Source organism: Phaenicophaeus curvirostris, chromosome 5 (assembly GCF_032191515.1).
Source record: "Phaenicophaeus curvirostris isolate KB17595 chromosome 5, BPBGC_Pcur_1.0, whole genome shotgun sequence".
In the NCBI taxonomy this organism is placed as follows: Eukaryota; Metazoa; Chordata; class Aves; order Cuculiformes; family Cuculidae; genus Phaenicophaeus; species Phaenicophaeus curvirostris.
Window position 1 is genome coordinate 32,443,770 of NC_091396.1, and position 15,088 is coordinate 32,458,857.

The 15,088-nt window shown below is 40.6% G+C and overlaps 1 protein-coding gene across 7 annotated transcripts in view; it reads right to left on the reverse strand.

The window, feature by feature from the left end:
- SMOC1 (SPARC related modular calcium binding 1) overlaps window positions 1-15,088 on the reverse strand; it is a 137,124-nt gene that overhangs the window by 89,919 nt on the left and 32,117 nt on the right. For all 7 annotated transcript variants that reach the window (XM_069858287.1, XM_069858289.1, XM_069858288.1 and 4 more), the window contains exon 2: window positions 3,731-3,902. In XM_069858287.1, coding sequence (XP_069714388.1) covers window positions 3,731-3,902 — 172 coding nt within the window. The remainder of the gene's footprint in view (window positions 1-3,730; window positions 3,903-15,088) is intronic.

Genomic DNA, 15,088 nt, shown 5'->3' on the forward strand with positions numbered 1-15,088 from the left:
CTTTTACAGCCTTGACTTGAAACAACCACCTATATACCATGCTGGCTGGAGAGCTGTGTGCATACTGCTATCTTTTCTGTCTGTCATTCTACAAATCAGTTCCAGTAAAAACAGTGCCTTTAATATCAACATTTACCAGTTTGTTTTTAAAAGGACTGTCAATCCTTCTCTTCCTCACTCCATAGGCTAATATTTTTACAGCGTTTGCATCAACATGTGATTTTAGCAGGATGACTTCACCTTGCTATTTTTGCTTTGTTAATTAGAAAATGTAAAATATTACATAAGTGCCAAGTGTGAAAAAGTAGCTAACAAATGAGATGCATTACAAATTTCACTAAAGCCTAATGTTGTGATGTAGATTTATATATCCTATTCTGCATTTTGATTGTTCACCTGAGTGTTTCAGCACTTTTTTCTTCCTTCTTAAAAGAAGTTCTGTAGGGTATCAAACACCAAGCTTATAAAACAAAATGGCATTAATGCATTCCAGCTTCATGGTCCAGACAGAATAAATAGGAATTTCTCCCCTCTCTTACATAAGATGAAAAATTGAAAACAGGATGACTTTTTTTAAAAGGAACTGTTAAATAATTTGACTTTAAATATCTTCAAATTTAGGACAGTTTTACTGCAGCTCAGAAAGCTGCCTTTCAAAGAAAAAAATCATTCTCAAGTTGGTAGCTGGCAACTGCAAGCTATGTTTTTGACATCTGTGGTCTAATCTGCACAATGCAGGTGCACATAATTTGGGATTTTGCAATGAAGTTGGCTAGTTACCATGGTTGATCTTATCCATGAACAGTTTATTCAAATAAGACCACCATGTCCCTCCTAATATATACACCGCACTCTTGAATGGGGCCCTAGAATTCCAGCACCCTCTCTTCAACAGAGAGAGGCAGTTTTGACACCACACAACATCATGGTATAAAGACCCAAGCTATCCTAATACTAGAAAGAAAAAAATCTTCAGCCATGCATAACACCAGCAGTAAATCTATAAAATGCAACCAAAAAAAACCCCAATTTAATTTTAATTCTACTTTGCTTTTATCAAAAGCTCAAAGGGCAAAACTTGATCCAAGCAGCTTATGAGCTATTCCTAGTTCCCTTAGGTATCTGCCTCATATACAGGCCAGGTCCCCACCACGCATGAAGCAGTCCAACTACACTGAAGTCAGCAGATTCATACCCATTTACTCCAGGCAATGATCTGTGTCTTTGCATAAAACACGCAAAAACGGAATCTGAGAAAACTACAAAAACATGCCCATCTGTCCCACAGGCTGTCAATCATTCTCCAATCACCCCATTGTTTCCCATTTCATTTCTGACAAGTCCTCCCCCTGCAACCTCCAACTTCTTTCTTTTCATGCCGATGTGCTTTGCTCCTGCTTTGATATCCACATATCATTTCTACTTCAGTTCCCTAACCTCTTTGGGGCATACCTAAATAATTTTGCAAATTTAGACGTGTGTTAAGAGCATCATTTCAGATTTTATTTAGTAACTGCTGCCAAGAAGAAACCCACTTTATCCTCCCTTGACTAGGAATAAGAAAGTTCAAAGATGACACATATGTATCTTGCAAGTGGACTAAACAAAAGAAGAACGGCTTCAAAAAAAATCACCTACTGACCAAAAAGAACAATAGCTAGAGGCAAAAGATTACCTTCAAACAACCCATCACTAGTGAGAAGAAAACCTTCCTTTCCAGCATATTACTCGGTTCATCCGGATGTCCCAGGAGATGGGCTGAAGACCCCCGTTACATTTCCCACCAGTAACCTACAGGTAGGCTCATTCTACATTATGACTTGTGACCTAAGAAAAAGCTCTATACCAACAGACTTTCAAAAGCAATCATTACAGATCTAAAGGGAAGTTTTTAAAACCCTCTTACCCCTTTAAATTAAATGGTCCAAACAAGTTCCTAGAAAAAAAACAGTTAACATAGAATTTTAATTGGTTTTAAGCCACAGATATCCAATATACCCTAACAATCACCACATAATCTTGACTGCTTTCCAGCACTCAACAACAACTACTTGTCCTTCAACCCTGCAAGTTTTGAGGCACAACTCTAATTTGACATCAGATCTTAAGATGCCTGCTGACAGAAGATTCAGGTAGGAGTGCTTGGCTGTGTATTTTATGCACAGCTATGCTATCTGGAACTATTCCCTGGAATCTCAATTAGGCTCCATTTGTCATGGATGCCGTAGTTTGACCATTTAAAGCCACTCCTGACTTTTAACCCTTTGTGATGTGTAAGGGTTCTGAGGGAGTTCAGATTATTTAGCACCATAGGAATTTCATTGAAAGTACATGAGGAAGCTAGCAAGGAGCAAGAGCTCAATAAGTTAGAGTTCCCAAAGTGCTGCCAAGATTTCATCTTTAAAGGTCTTTAGCATTTTGAGAGAGAGCAGAGCTAAGCTGAATAAAAAGGTTCTGTTCTCACTATGGAAACCATTCTGCTTGCCTTGGCACAAGCACAGTTCAAGTTATCGACATATGAAATTGGAAACCAATGGTAACCTGAGGTGTGCAGAACTATGCCTTGCTGTCTACAATACACTTTTCCTAATTTTAATTACCTGGGTGTTTCCCTACTCAGAAAGGAAGCACAAGTAAAAATCCTCATTTCATAAGGATAAGTTCTTTAATATATTATCAAACACAATTGCATGTGACAGGGCTCAACGGCCCATGGGAACCCTTCCAGTTCTACAGCAGTTCCACTGTAGAGCATCTCTGTCATGCAGAAAGCAAGCAAGCTGTTCAGGGTAAACCCAGTGCCCTACTGCGGCAGTAGAAGGTGCTCAAACACTGCTGGTGAAACCTTCCTTTTTGCAAATACAAGATCCAACCTGGTTATTCTATGATTCTATGCAGACGTGGCCAACTGCCTGTAGTAATTCCAACCAATTTTTATAACAGTAGAAAAACTTTCATAAACAAAAGTCAGGTTTAAATATATGCCTATTTATCCTTCCACAGAGATTTTAATGAGTTTCTCCTGTCACATTAACCAATTGCTAAAAACATCTGTGCCATCTGCCCTCTGAGTCAATTGTGTTCTCAGGAAAGGCACTCAACTTGATTTTTCACTTCACTGCAGAAGCAAACCATTTGTGTGACAAGACCCCAATATTCCTTAAAGTTGCGACTTCGTCTTTAGATAATGCTGAAGAAGTGCTGAACTGAGAGAGCAGTATCATCACTTTTAATGTATAGCAGCAGACGGGCAAAAAAAAAAAAGAGGTCATGTAAAAGCTTGCATGTATTGTCTTCTTAATTAGCTCGGCATAGAAAGGTTGTGTATGTCTGAAAAGGGACTAGACATCTAATATGCACCACATATTATTCCCCATTCCATATTTCTATCACTCAAAAGGTATTTCAGGTCCTCACAGGCACAGGTAGTAAGGAAGATTTCTTCATTGAGGATTTGATTTTGCATTTCCACAGGACCAGCTCCTTTTGCTTTACAGACACATATTACACCCCTTTTTAAGTGACGTCTGTGACCTCTTCACCTTCTTTTGATAATTCAGTTCTTACTCCTGCCACCTAACCTAGACTCTGATACCTACACTCACATCAATGCACAATTTCAATCAGATTACTCACAGACCATGGCACTAAACTCAAAGGTCTATGAATCCAGTTTCTTATAAGGTAAGACTCCCATTCCTGACCTCAAAAGCATTTGAAATCCACCTACCTTTGCACCGGCCACGGTGTGTCACACTCAGACTTGACTCGCGGCATTTGGCTCTCTGGTAGTCACACATTGACTCGTATGTTCTGCCATCAGAGGCACAGAGAGGTTTGGACTGGGATCTGGAGCAATGCAGGTTACACTGAGGGTCTCTGTCACGATCACTTATTAAAAACTGAAAGAAGTGAAAAAAGGAGGGAGAGAGGAAAAAAAGCATTGGTTTTGTTTGGTTTCCCAAAACAAAGCACAATGTATTTTGTTTTTATGACAATAGCAATATGGCCTATAATGCAGTTTAAGCTGACTCTGCCTGAAGGGAACTTAAAATGAAATACGCACATCTTTACAAAAAAAAAGCTGTTTTCATTCTATTTTCTTTAATGGAACGGAAACATTACTCACCCTGCCTCACCTCTGAAAACATAAGATGTGCAAAGCCAAACACAACCCACACGGGAAGGGCAACACTGAGTCACAACAGCCCAGCTTGCCCCGTGCCCTGCTGCAAACAACATCTGGCACTGGACAATTTTAGTCAGAAGTGCAAGAAACTTATCACCAAGGATGAAGGAACCCAAAAAACTTATCAAGATCAGCCTTGGTAGCTGAACCACAGATGTAACCACCTTTCTATCACTAGTAATTTGGGCTTTTTGAAGCATTACTTATGTCATCTGTGGACACCACCTGCAATAGCATACCTGCGCACTCTCAAAGCCACGCTTTGTTCCTTCCTGATGACATCCTGCTCAGCTGGCAATTGCATTCCACACATCCCACAACCTAATTTCATGCTATGTGAAAAGCCATTTCCTTTTAGAAGTTTGAATTTGTCATCTTTCTCAATACATTTTCAAACATTTAGTTCTGATGCAGCCTGTTTTATATAAATGTGGCACTGTTTTCTGGTCAGTCTTTCAATGTGAACAACCCCAGCCTCCCAGTTCCTCACCCAGACATCCTCTGTACCAATCGCTCCTGTTTCCCTTCTCTGAAGACAGTCTGGTTTCTGCCTTACCTTTCAGAGATGAGGAAACCCACAATGCACATGAATGAGTCCCCATTTTCTGTCCTCTTGTTCCCTGCAAATCCCAACACCTGCCAGTAGTTTAATGTTGTACCCTCACACTGTACTCTGAGCTGCGTATAGGGATACCCAAGTCTCTTTCCCAAGTTCATACTCTCTTCCCAAGGACCCTAACTGCCAGTCCTCTCTCCAGAACCATTGGAAGAGTTTCACCAGGACATGATAGTAGCAGCCTTTTCTATTTCCCATGCTACCCCACTTAAAGGTCTGACAAACCACTATTACCCAAACCCAACCACCTGCTCACAGGAAGATTTCAGGGAACTCTTGAAACAAGTCTCACGAGGATTAAGCAAAGAAAAGGGAAGTTAAACCTGCCTCGCACTTCCTCTTCCCAAGCTCTCATCTCTTAAGCCTCTTGCAAGCCTGGGGAGGACCAGATTTGCACTCTAATACACCAACAGCCCAGCTTGCTGTCAAAGCAGTTATGAGCTCAGCAGTTTGGAGCTGGCTGGCACGTGGGCACTGACTGACACCCTGCCTGCAAGCACAAAGCCACAGCTCTCCAAGTGTGTTGATAGCTGGATGCCTTTACAGGGAAGTGTGAGTCATTGCCATAATCACCTTGGTGTTACAGTTGCCTACAAAGCTGTCTGCTGTATGCTTTGAGGTGAAAGCTGTTGAAAAAACATTGCCTGAAGCCTAGTTTGGGTTGGTTTTTAACCACTTCAAAAACATGCATCTCTGAAATTTGTTTTTTTGACATTAAAAAAATTCTTCACCCCCTTTCTCTCCCCAGTTAAGTAAGATGAAAAACAATTGAAAAGTTGCATATTTTCATACAAAAATATATTAACTCTGTACTGCTAGATCTTTTGAAGAGCCATGCATTACTAAAAAAACCCTATTTAAACATGACAGCTGGGAGAAGTAAGCAAGGTCTGCACTTGTTTTAATTTGGGTGGGGCAATTTCTTCTCAATATCTCATCTGTCAGGGACCTGCCAAAATTTGTAACAGCACTGAGTTTTTAAAGTGATTTTGTTCCTTTTCTGCCACACTTTCTATAACCTGGCAACACCTGTTCCAAGTGGGAAATTGGAAAATTTAAACCTGAAGGCAATTTTAAATGGTTTATAGAGACCTGGACTAGACTATAAAAACACTGTAAAGCTGTACCAGATTTTTGCCTAATTCTTTGTCAGGCGTTGGACATCACAAGTTAGCTTGGAATTGCTTTGGCTACAGTAATATCCTTCTGTAGCCTCTGAGGTGCAAAGATCATCAGAGACTGTAAACATAAATCAGACTGAAGATGCTGAAGCTTCCTTCCAGCGTGTGATGTCAGGGACTCTGAAAGACTCAAGGCTTTTCAGCTGTCTGTATAAACAGCCTTTAAAAGCAGAGCTGTCCGATAGCACAGTATGGTGCACATAGAGGGATTAAATATTCAGTTAAACACAGAAGCCATTCTGGTTTAGAAGGAATGCACGCATGTGCCATTTATCACAACTTTAAGGGCTTGAGCTACTGGCATGAAACTTTTTGCAAATTCCTGGTGTCAGAAGCAGAGTTTCATGGACCAGAGGTGCACCAAAAAAAGCTAGAATACTGGTTCCATGTGTCAAAACACATTACTTATTGAAAATTCATCTTGCATCACGAAAACTCACCTAAGCCTTCTACAGCCTGTATCAAAATACTTAGCATAAAGGAGCCTTGCAGGCCAGGAACACCTCTCCTCCCATAAAGAGCAGCTCTAAAGTACAGAAAGTCCTTCTCAGGGCTGACATAAACAAGCTAAAACTAAGGCTATGGAACAGCTTTCCTCTGGTGTTTCCACGCAGAGTGACAGGGAAGAACAGCTCAGCACTGATTAATTACGAGGGCCTGAGGAAACACGCCGAGCACCCCAATGCAGTCTATGAAGTTCTTGCCTACCCAAATTAAGCCAAGAACCGCTCTATAAATGAAAAAAAAAAAAAATCAAAGCATTTTTAGCATTTGTAATTTGGATTACAGTAAGGAGCCCACACAGCATGTTAGGTGCTTTCCAGACACTGAAGATGCCACACCTGCCTTGCCAAAAAAAGTTTATGGTTTACATAGTTGCACAAGATGGTGCTTGTTTCATTTGGCTAGATTATAATTGTAAAAGTCTGCCTTAATTTCCACAAGGATCCAGGATCATGCCTGTCTGATCAGGGTTCTTCTCACGTGATCAGACAGCATTGCCAGAAATGCATCTCCTTGAGATGTTACTGAAGGCCTTGAAAAACTTCCCTTTTCCATAGGACACTCACTCCACCATATCTCAGAGCCCTCATGTTTGCTTGGCAACCCTACCAGCTTTCAGAACGTGTAACAGTGGTTCCTTGTCCTGTTTCTAGCTGGTAAGCATTCTGGCCAGAAGTGATCATCACCACAGACCAGCCAGAGACATTTAACATACTGTTTTGAGTGTCCAACCCCTCCTGCCCAGCATGGAGTTTTCCTTCTAGCATTTGGCCTCTCTAAGAATGCCAACTGCCCTCCTTTGCAAGAAGCCCTGGCTAGTTGAAGAAAAACACTGTGCAAATGCCAAAACGTGTCTGCCTGTTGGGAGAGCAGTTTACCATTTTAACAGCTACAATTACAACTCCCAGTTCTTTATTCTCACTTCTGGCTACTGATCCTCCCCAAATATGATCAAAGCAGTAATACGATTCTCTGGTCCTTTCAAACCAAGCGAAGCATGGCAAGATTCCACCTTTAACAGCAAACGCCCTATTATGACCCTTGAAAGTCAAATGAAAGCTTGTACTTCTAACAGCTTCAGTATGCCTCCACAAGCAAAGTCTTTGCAAACATTAGAACAGACGTGAACAGAGCTATGCTTGGTGCTGTCCACAGAGACATACACCACAAACAGATCTGGACTCAGGGAAAAAGTAACCCTGCAGAAACATGTACAGCATCAGCAGATTTCCAAGCTTTCTCTAGAAAAAAGAGGGGAAATTATCTTCACTCTGAGATTTCTCAAAGTTTGTTTGATACCTGTGTTCCCATTTGCTTCAGCTTCCAAGACAAATGGGACTGGGGATGGTGTCACTGGCTTATCAGCCTTTTCCTTTCCTCCCTTTTCCTCCATGAAAGAAGAACTATTAAAATCAAAATTAAAGAAGAGGAAAACCCATAAAAACCTCCTTAAAAAAAAATCACAAAAAACTATCTGGAATAATCTGTTTTCCAGGGAAATGTTAAAATTGACCAGATTGCAAATGGCATCCCTTAAATGTATGCTTAATACTAAAATAAGCAAAAAAAACCACCAGTGTTAGGCAACAGTATGCATATTTTCATAGCATTTGTTTATATTTAATGGAGCCTGCAAAGCTCCTATACTGGTCAGTTTGAGTCCCAGCCCTAAAGAGCTTCCAGTTCTATGAAGCTCTCGGAGCATCTTACACTAAGCGCTGTATCTGTATAAGGACATAAACCTCCTCCTTTAGCAAATAAATTTACACAGGTGCTTGCAGAAACCACTTCCCAAACTACTTTCTGCTTCTTCAGACTTGAAAAGAAAAAGGAAAGATAAGAGGTCAGAATGAAGTTAACTTCACCAACAAAGCATATCTGTTCTTTTTCTCCACACCTCAACACCATTGCTGACAAACAACAAACACTGATTAAAGGCTTTTTAATGCCTGTGAAGGAAAGCAGACTCCTTGCAGCTGCACAGCAGCTGGGAACACTTGTGTTATTTAGCAGAGAAAGGTCTGACCCCACAAGTGAAAATGAGCTTGGTGGTCACTCATTCTATTCACCATCTGGGTACATTATAAGCACAAACAGAACAGCACAGCCCTTTGTGATGGGGATAACAAGAAATGGCCAAGGCATTTCAGGACCAGAGTTATGTGCTTTAGTAGGGCTTCAGGGAAGAGGGAGCAAGGGATACAAGCGACATGAATGTGAGAAAGTGGAAGTCTATTAAGAAATAAATCTACAAGACAAGAGTCCCTACAAAACAATACAGAGGTACCTCTGCCATTTAGCAGCTTCTCTTCCAATTAGTACTGCAGGCCGCTGCCTAACAAAAGTAAAGAGATTGAGAAAATAGCACATGCTATGCCTTACTCATGTTCTGTCAGACTTCAAGTTTCAAGACCCTTAGAATATGTCTTCAGAAAAAGTAATCAATCTAGGCATGCTCACATGGCACAGCTCACCCACCCATTGTCTAAGCACGCACACTGGTCCTAAGTATAAATGAGCAAGCCTTTCCCAGGGAGAATTCCCCAGGAAAACCATTCCATTTGGTACATTAGAGGAGACTATATACTTCTGGAATATTTTGTTCCTGTTGGAAGGCATCGTTTCGTGTGTCCTAGTTTTAACCTCACAGATTCATGCCTTGGTTTAAGGCTCCAAACTGGTACAACCAGCCATACTGGAGGCAGAACTGGAGCCAAGTCCCAGTTTTAATCATGGCTAGACTCTCAGCCCCATGGCTGGTTGCCTACAGGGTGCAAAGATTCCACTTCAAGCACGGGTTTGGGCCTTCAGCCAAGTTTCCTGCCCTAGAACCAGAAGACTAGCAGGCCTCAAAGGTGTGAAAGATGCTGCTTTAAGCCAGAGATGAAAAATAGAAATTTTAGAAAAATAAAAAAGAAAACTTGAAAGCCTTATAAATTCTGGCAGAAATGAGACTGCCAGGATTGCAGTCTTCCAATGCAGAAAGATATCAACCAGACAGAACCACCACAACTACCAAAAGCTAACCAAGGTGTCCAGCCTCTGTCTTGAAAGTGCCTGTGCAGCTTCAGAACGCATCTTGTGAAGAAAAAGTTTTTGAAGCAAGCTTCTTGGTAAATTTGTGTTTTAGAGTAGGGGGAGGAGGACATTTATTTTAATATTCCCTCTTTGTAAATGCTCACAAGTTTGTACTTCACTCACATCTGGATGACTTTGGTTTCAGAATGTGTTTTTAAACCAAAGTTTCTCAGAGTCCTTAATCTTAACAAGTTCCAGGCCTTGTGTGGGTATTTTGTAGCATCCTATGGTTTTATACCTTAGACTTAAGGTTTTCACAACAAATATTAGAAGGACACAGCACTTTCCCCAGATAGGAGGACTTAGGAGACGAGTACCAATCTTTCATTCCTCGAGTCATCTCACCTGCAAACTGAAGAGTCTAGCCTAAGTTAAAGCACCACTTACGTTTCAACCCCTTGCCCCCCAGCTGTGCAAACAAGAACAGGTTCAAAGCACACAGCCTGTGCTTGAGGATGATGGAAGCTAGACAAACATATGGAATCACACCACAAAGCAGGCAAATCCTGGATGTATTTGTATGACTTGAATTCATGACCGTTTTCTGCCGTTACAGGCTAGAAACCTTACTTTTCTACAGTGATCCTCCCTTCCCCCCTACCATACTCCCTCAATCTGTTTTGTGTAAGCCACTACAACGAAGGAGAGCACTCAATTACTGAGCTTCATCTGCTAGATGACTTCTAGCTAGGAAGCAACACCTCAGTTTACTTCCCAAACTGATCCCCAAACATGATGCAGCAGCTATGCTGTTTTCAGCAGATGAGATACTATATCCAAAGAAGTTGCTTAATGGCATATTTGAAGAACCAAATAGTTCAGCAGTAACCCTTAGGCTCTGACCTCATCCCAAAGAAGCTCTACTGGGGTTTTTGTTGTTGTGGTTTTGTTTTTAACAGAAAAAGATTGCAGTCAGGGAGTGGACTTTTAAAACTTTATCTCCTTTTTCCTTTTGAGGTGCAAGCTTATACAAGTGCTTAACTACAGTTGACTTGTCAGAAGAAAAGTGTCAGAGACATCAAGGACAAGAAGCTAATTTCAGATTTTAAAATAATCCTTTCTTCCACAGATTTTCTTATCTATTTGCATGTATCACCTTTATAAAAAGTGACTTTGATTTTATAAACATCAGGTTTGTTTAAGCATCTGCTAAGTTGTACCACAGATCAGTATACCAATCAACTGAACCGAGAAGGAAACCAAAACTCTGAAATAAAAAATTAATTTAAGCTCAAGTCTCAATTCTAACACACAACTTCTAAACCTATCTAGTAAGTTTGGCAATATTAAGGTAGAGACTAATTTAATTGCTTTGAAATAACATTACTTAAGCTTCTGTCAAAGCTCGTTCTCCTACTGAGATTATTCTTGCAGCCAAGATGACATGCAAGCCTAGAACAAACTTGAGATTAAATTTAATTTGTCAAACGCATTGACAAGAGAAGGCATGTTTAACTTGGACTACTTCTACTCTTTAGCTTTGCTACTATACATGTTGAAGCAGAAAGAAAATCCAGATGTTTGCATAGTCAGGCAATAAACTTCTGGTACCAAAGAAAATGACAGCAAAATTTGCATCGACATAAAAGGTAGAATCTTGTCTTTAGTAAATCGTATTGTTTAATAACCCGATCCAGTCGTTCTGGTTTAGGGAGCCCTCTGCTTATTCTGCATAACTTTAAAACAAACTCAAAACATCCTTCTGTATAACTTAAGCCAAGTCAGACTCCTTTGATTAACCATACTTCCAATTTCAGTTTGTCATATTGATATTAAGGCTGCTGTTCTCCCCTAGCAAATATAGCAGGATTACAACTTTGTACGGTCACTACACTGCAAGAAGTCAGTTATTCCATTGTAATGGGATGTTTTCATCAAATGAAGCTCTCAGGAAAGCAGAAAGGTTAAAGTAATGTCAGGTGAATACTTCAGCAAAGGACAGTACATCAAGCAAGATTTCTGGGAAGAGTTTTTTTACACAAATGCTATCATGTTGAACGCTTAAAACCATTGCATGCATTCTTCATGATATAGAGCAAACCCTCTTTGCCCTGATTCTCTTGAACCATGGAGGAGACTGGGGTACATGCCTTCTTACCCTTAACCATATAAACCACTAAAAGTCAGTTCCAGGGTTTGTAGAGTTCTGTGCACTCAGATGGGAAGCTTTTCCACATACAGAAAGTGGCTATAAAAGAATACTTTCTTTAGCCTATTTTTCCCCCTTGTACTACGTCTAGTAGGACTGCCTTTGCAGTCACCATAGGAAAGCTTCTTGCCCATTTACACGAGCTTGGAGCACTGCCAACAGAATGGGCAAGCTGTGGGGCCATCAGTTCCAAGTTCTTTAAGTGTTAGAAGATTGACATTTACCTAATTAGATCCAGCTGTGTAATCCAAAGTAATCTTCCCCTCCACCTATACTTAGTTCCTTCCTGCCAATTCCACTAGAACCTTTCTGGGGCCTATCACTGCTCAATAACAGTGCAAAACCCTTCCTTTCAATTTGTCTCAAAATTTCACAGAATCATAGAATAGTTTGGGTTGGAGGGGACCTTAAAGATCATCTAGTTCCAACCCCCCTGCCATGGGCAGGGACACCTCCCACTAGACCAGGCTGCCCAAGGCCCCATCCAGGGATGGGGCAGCCACAGCTTCCCTGGGCAACCTGCTCCAGTGCCTCACCCCTTTCATGGCAAAGAAATTCTTCCTTATGTCATTTCTACTAATGTGAGCTTGCCAGTGTTACAGTAATACATTTCACTATGCTATGATGAACACCATAACACTTGTTGTTTCAAAGGGTAGAAGGGTCTTGATACCAAATAAGCATCTTGCATGAGTCTTTGCTATGCAATGCGGAGCGCACATTAACTGCAAGCATATTTTGCTGAAGCTTTCTTAAATGAATAACCTATTTGATTAAGTACAAATTCTCTGTTGAGCTTCCATCATTAGCCTGATAGCTACAAAGGGCTTCCCTTTAAATCCAAAGCCCTTAAATTTTGGCTTTAGCACCTACATCAACTCATACAGACCTCTTTCTCTTAAGCACGTCCTTATGCCGTCTTTCTCTCAAGGATTCAAAGTACTTTCCCCTTTCCTTCCATGCTACTGCTGAAAAGCAGGGCACCTACGTTAAGTGGAGTCTCCAAGTCAACTGATAAGCTTTCTAAACATCCCAAACTGGGAAGATGATAAAACACATTTTCTCCTCTCATCACTCATTCTCACCAATAAGACAAAACCTTCTGTACATGCCAGAGACCAACCACTGCAGAAAGCATATGTAAAGTCTTACCAAAGACAGCTTCGAAACCCCCTGAACGCTGTCTCCTATGCGAAAACCATCAATTCCCTTTACATGCACACACACAACAAAACAGACATAACCAAGCTTATGTCAAGCCACATACTCTTTCCCCACTGTCTAGTCAACACCACAGTCTCACTTGAATAACAGCCATATGCATTAGACAGTATTATTGTAAACAAGGTGGGTATACAAAGGGGGACTACCATCTCTGGAACCGTTCTACTCTGCTAGCAGATCATCACATGAGAAGATGCGATGATTAAACATAGTTTACAAACAGTTTGCCAAGCATATCTTCAGAGCTGAGCTCCAATGGAAATACAACTATACAAAGGCACTCCTTAGACTAAAATTGTTTTGTTCTGTAGATCTTTGAGGATGGAAAACGCCACCCATTAAAAATCCATAGCTCTACAAGTTTCATTCCTTCTTAAACCAATTCTTCTAAAATGCTGAAAGAGGAATTCAAAGTGAAGCTGGCATGCAGCCTTCATTATGGCTAATGTTACTGCTGCCAACAGCAGAACCAAGAAGTAGATGTTAGAAATAGCTGAGCTCATTAGTTCAAAACGCCGCAGGGGCTGACTGCCCATCAGTAGAGGCATACTAACTGTATGCCAAGACTAAAATTCTATTGCACAAGAGGGGTATGAAAAAAAGGAGATACCATAAATGTTAAAAAGTTTGCTTTTATTAACTATATTCTTTACCACTACATGATCCAAAGACAATGATTAACCAAAAATAACTCTCTGTGGAAAATGGCTGCATCATTCGACTTTACATGTGCTATCATCAACACTTCAGTGTCAAAGCTTCTGAAGCACTATTACTACTTCTGTCTGGAGACATATCTGTCTTGACATCCCTCATTCTATAGGCCTACCTTTCCACCTCCAGAGAGATGTTCAGCATTGGGTTCTAGCCCCATCAGCTATGTAGAGTAATAAGGGAGGTTGCCCTTATGTATTTTATTACTCCTTTAAAGTATCAAAGACAGTGAAACCGAAGAAAAAAAATGATAGGGGTTTCACCTTATTCATACATAATACCACTTTCTACTCTTCAGAATAGCCCTCCAGTAGGGAGCTTTTTTCATCATAAGGATCCCTGGCTTGGCTGCTTAACCCTCACTGCTTCAAGCGTCGAACCCACCTTGGTGGATTCTACAGTGACCTAAACAGACATATTAAGTCTAAGGCAAAGTTTAAATTCAGAACCAAAAGAACAGTACTGCTAACCAAGAAATCTGCCAGCCAGGAACTCAGAGCAAGAAGGAAAGAATTGGAAGAGGATGTATGAAACAGAACTAAAACTCCAGTCAAATGTCAGAAAAAAATAAACTTTTTCCCCAAAACTCCCTAAGGGCAAGAGTCATTGTTTCATTACTTTCTTCTGCAGTTCCGTTTGCATTGTATTTTACAGTATTAATAATTCTCATCTTTCTACTTACATTTAAATGAAATGCTTCCATTAATTTTGTAGGGGTAGCCACCTGCAGACTTTAGCCCTTTGTTCGAATTTAGTGCTGGACAATACTTTCTCAGACTGTAAGGCAATCAAAGCTTTCTGGGACAGCACAGGCAGTAGGAAAGAAGGTTCCCCCACTGTTAAAAGTCTTTCTGGATCACAAATGAAAACTTGCTGTGCACAGAAGGTTCAGGATATGAACCTCAGTTCTGCTGGTATGAAACTAACTTTGCTTCTTGTTCCCACCTTAAAAATAAAGTCACTTAATATGACTATCTAAATATATGATAAAAACATTGCTGTAACAGTCAAGATGAAAGTACTGATTGAGTCAGGAGTTGGAAAACCCTCAGAGAGACAGTTCTAAGATAAAATGCTCATATGAAGAAAGAATGAAGGATCTTTGGTAGCTGCACTATGGTTAGCTTTAATACCATGATTTGGTGTCAGCAGCAGCAGACATTCAGAAAAGTGTTACTGTACTGCAAACACTGAAGAGTAAATATATCCCAATTACTGCAAACAGGATTGCTTTACAGTAGTTACTTATGCCTGTCTTTGAAGTTGTGGCAGTAACCTAGCTGCTGATTGCTCAACTTGAATGGGGGGGAAAAGTCAAGCATCTCTACAGCAATGCCATTTACTGCAAAGTCAAACTGCAACACCACTTCAAACTAGCAAGTTGCTAGTGAGTAAGGTTTTCTAGCCTGTTCAACTAGAGTTCACAAGCCTTC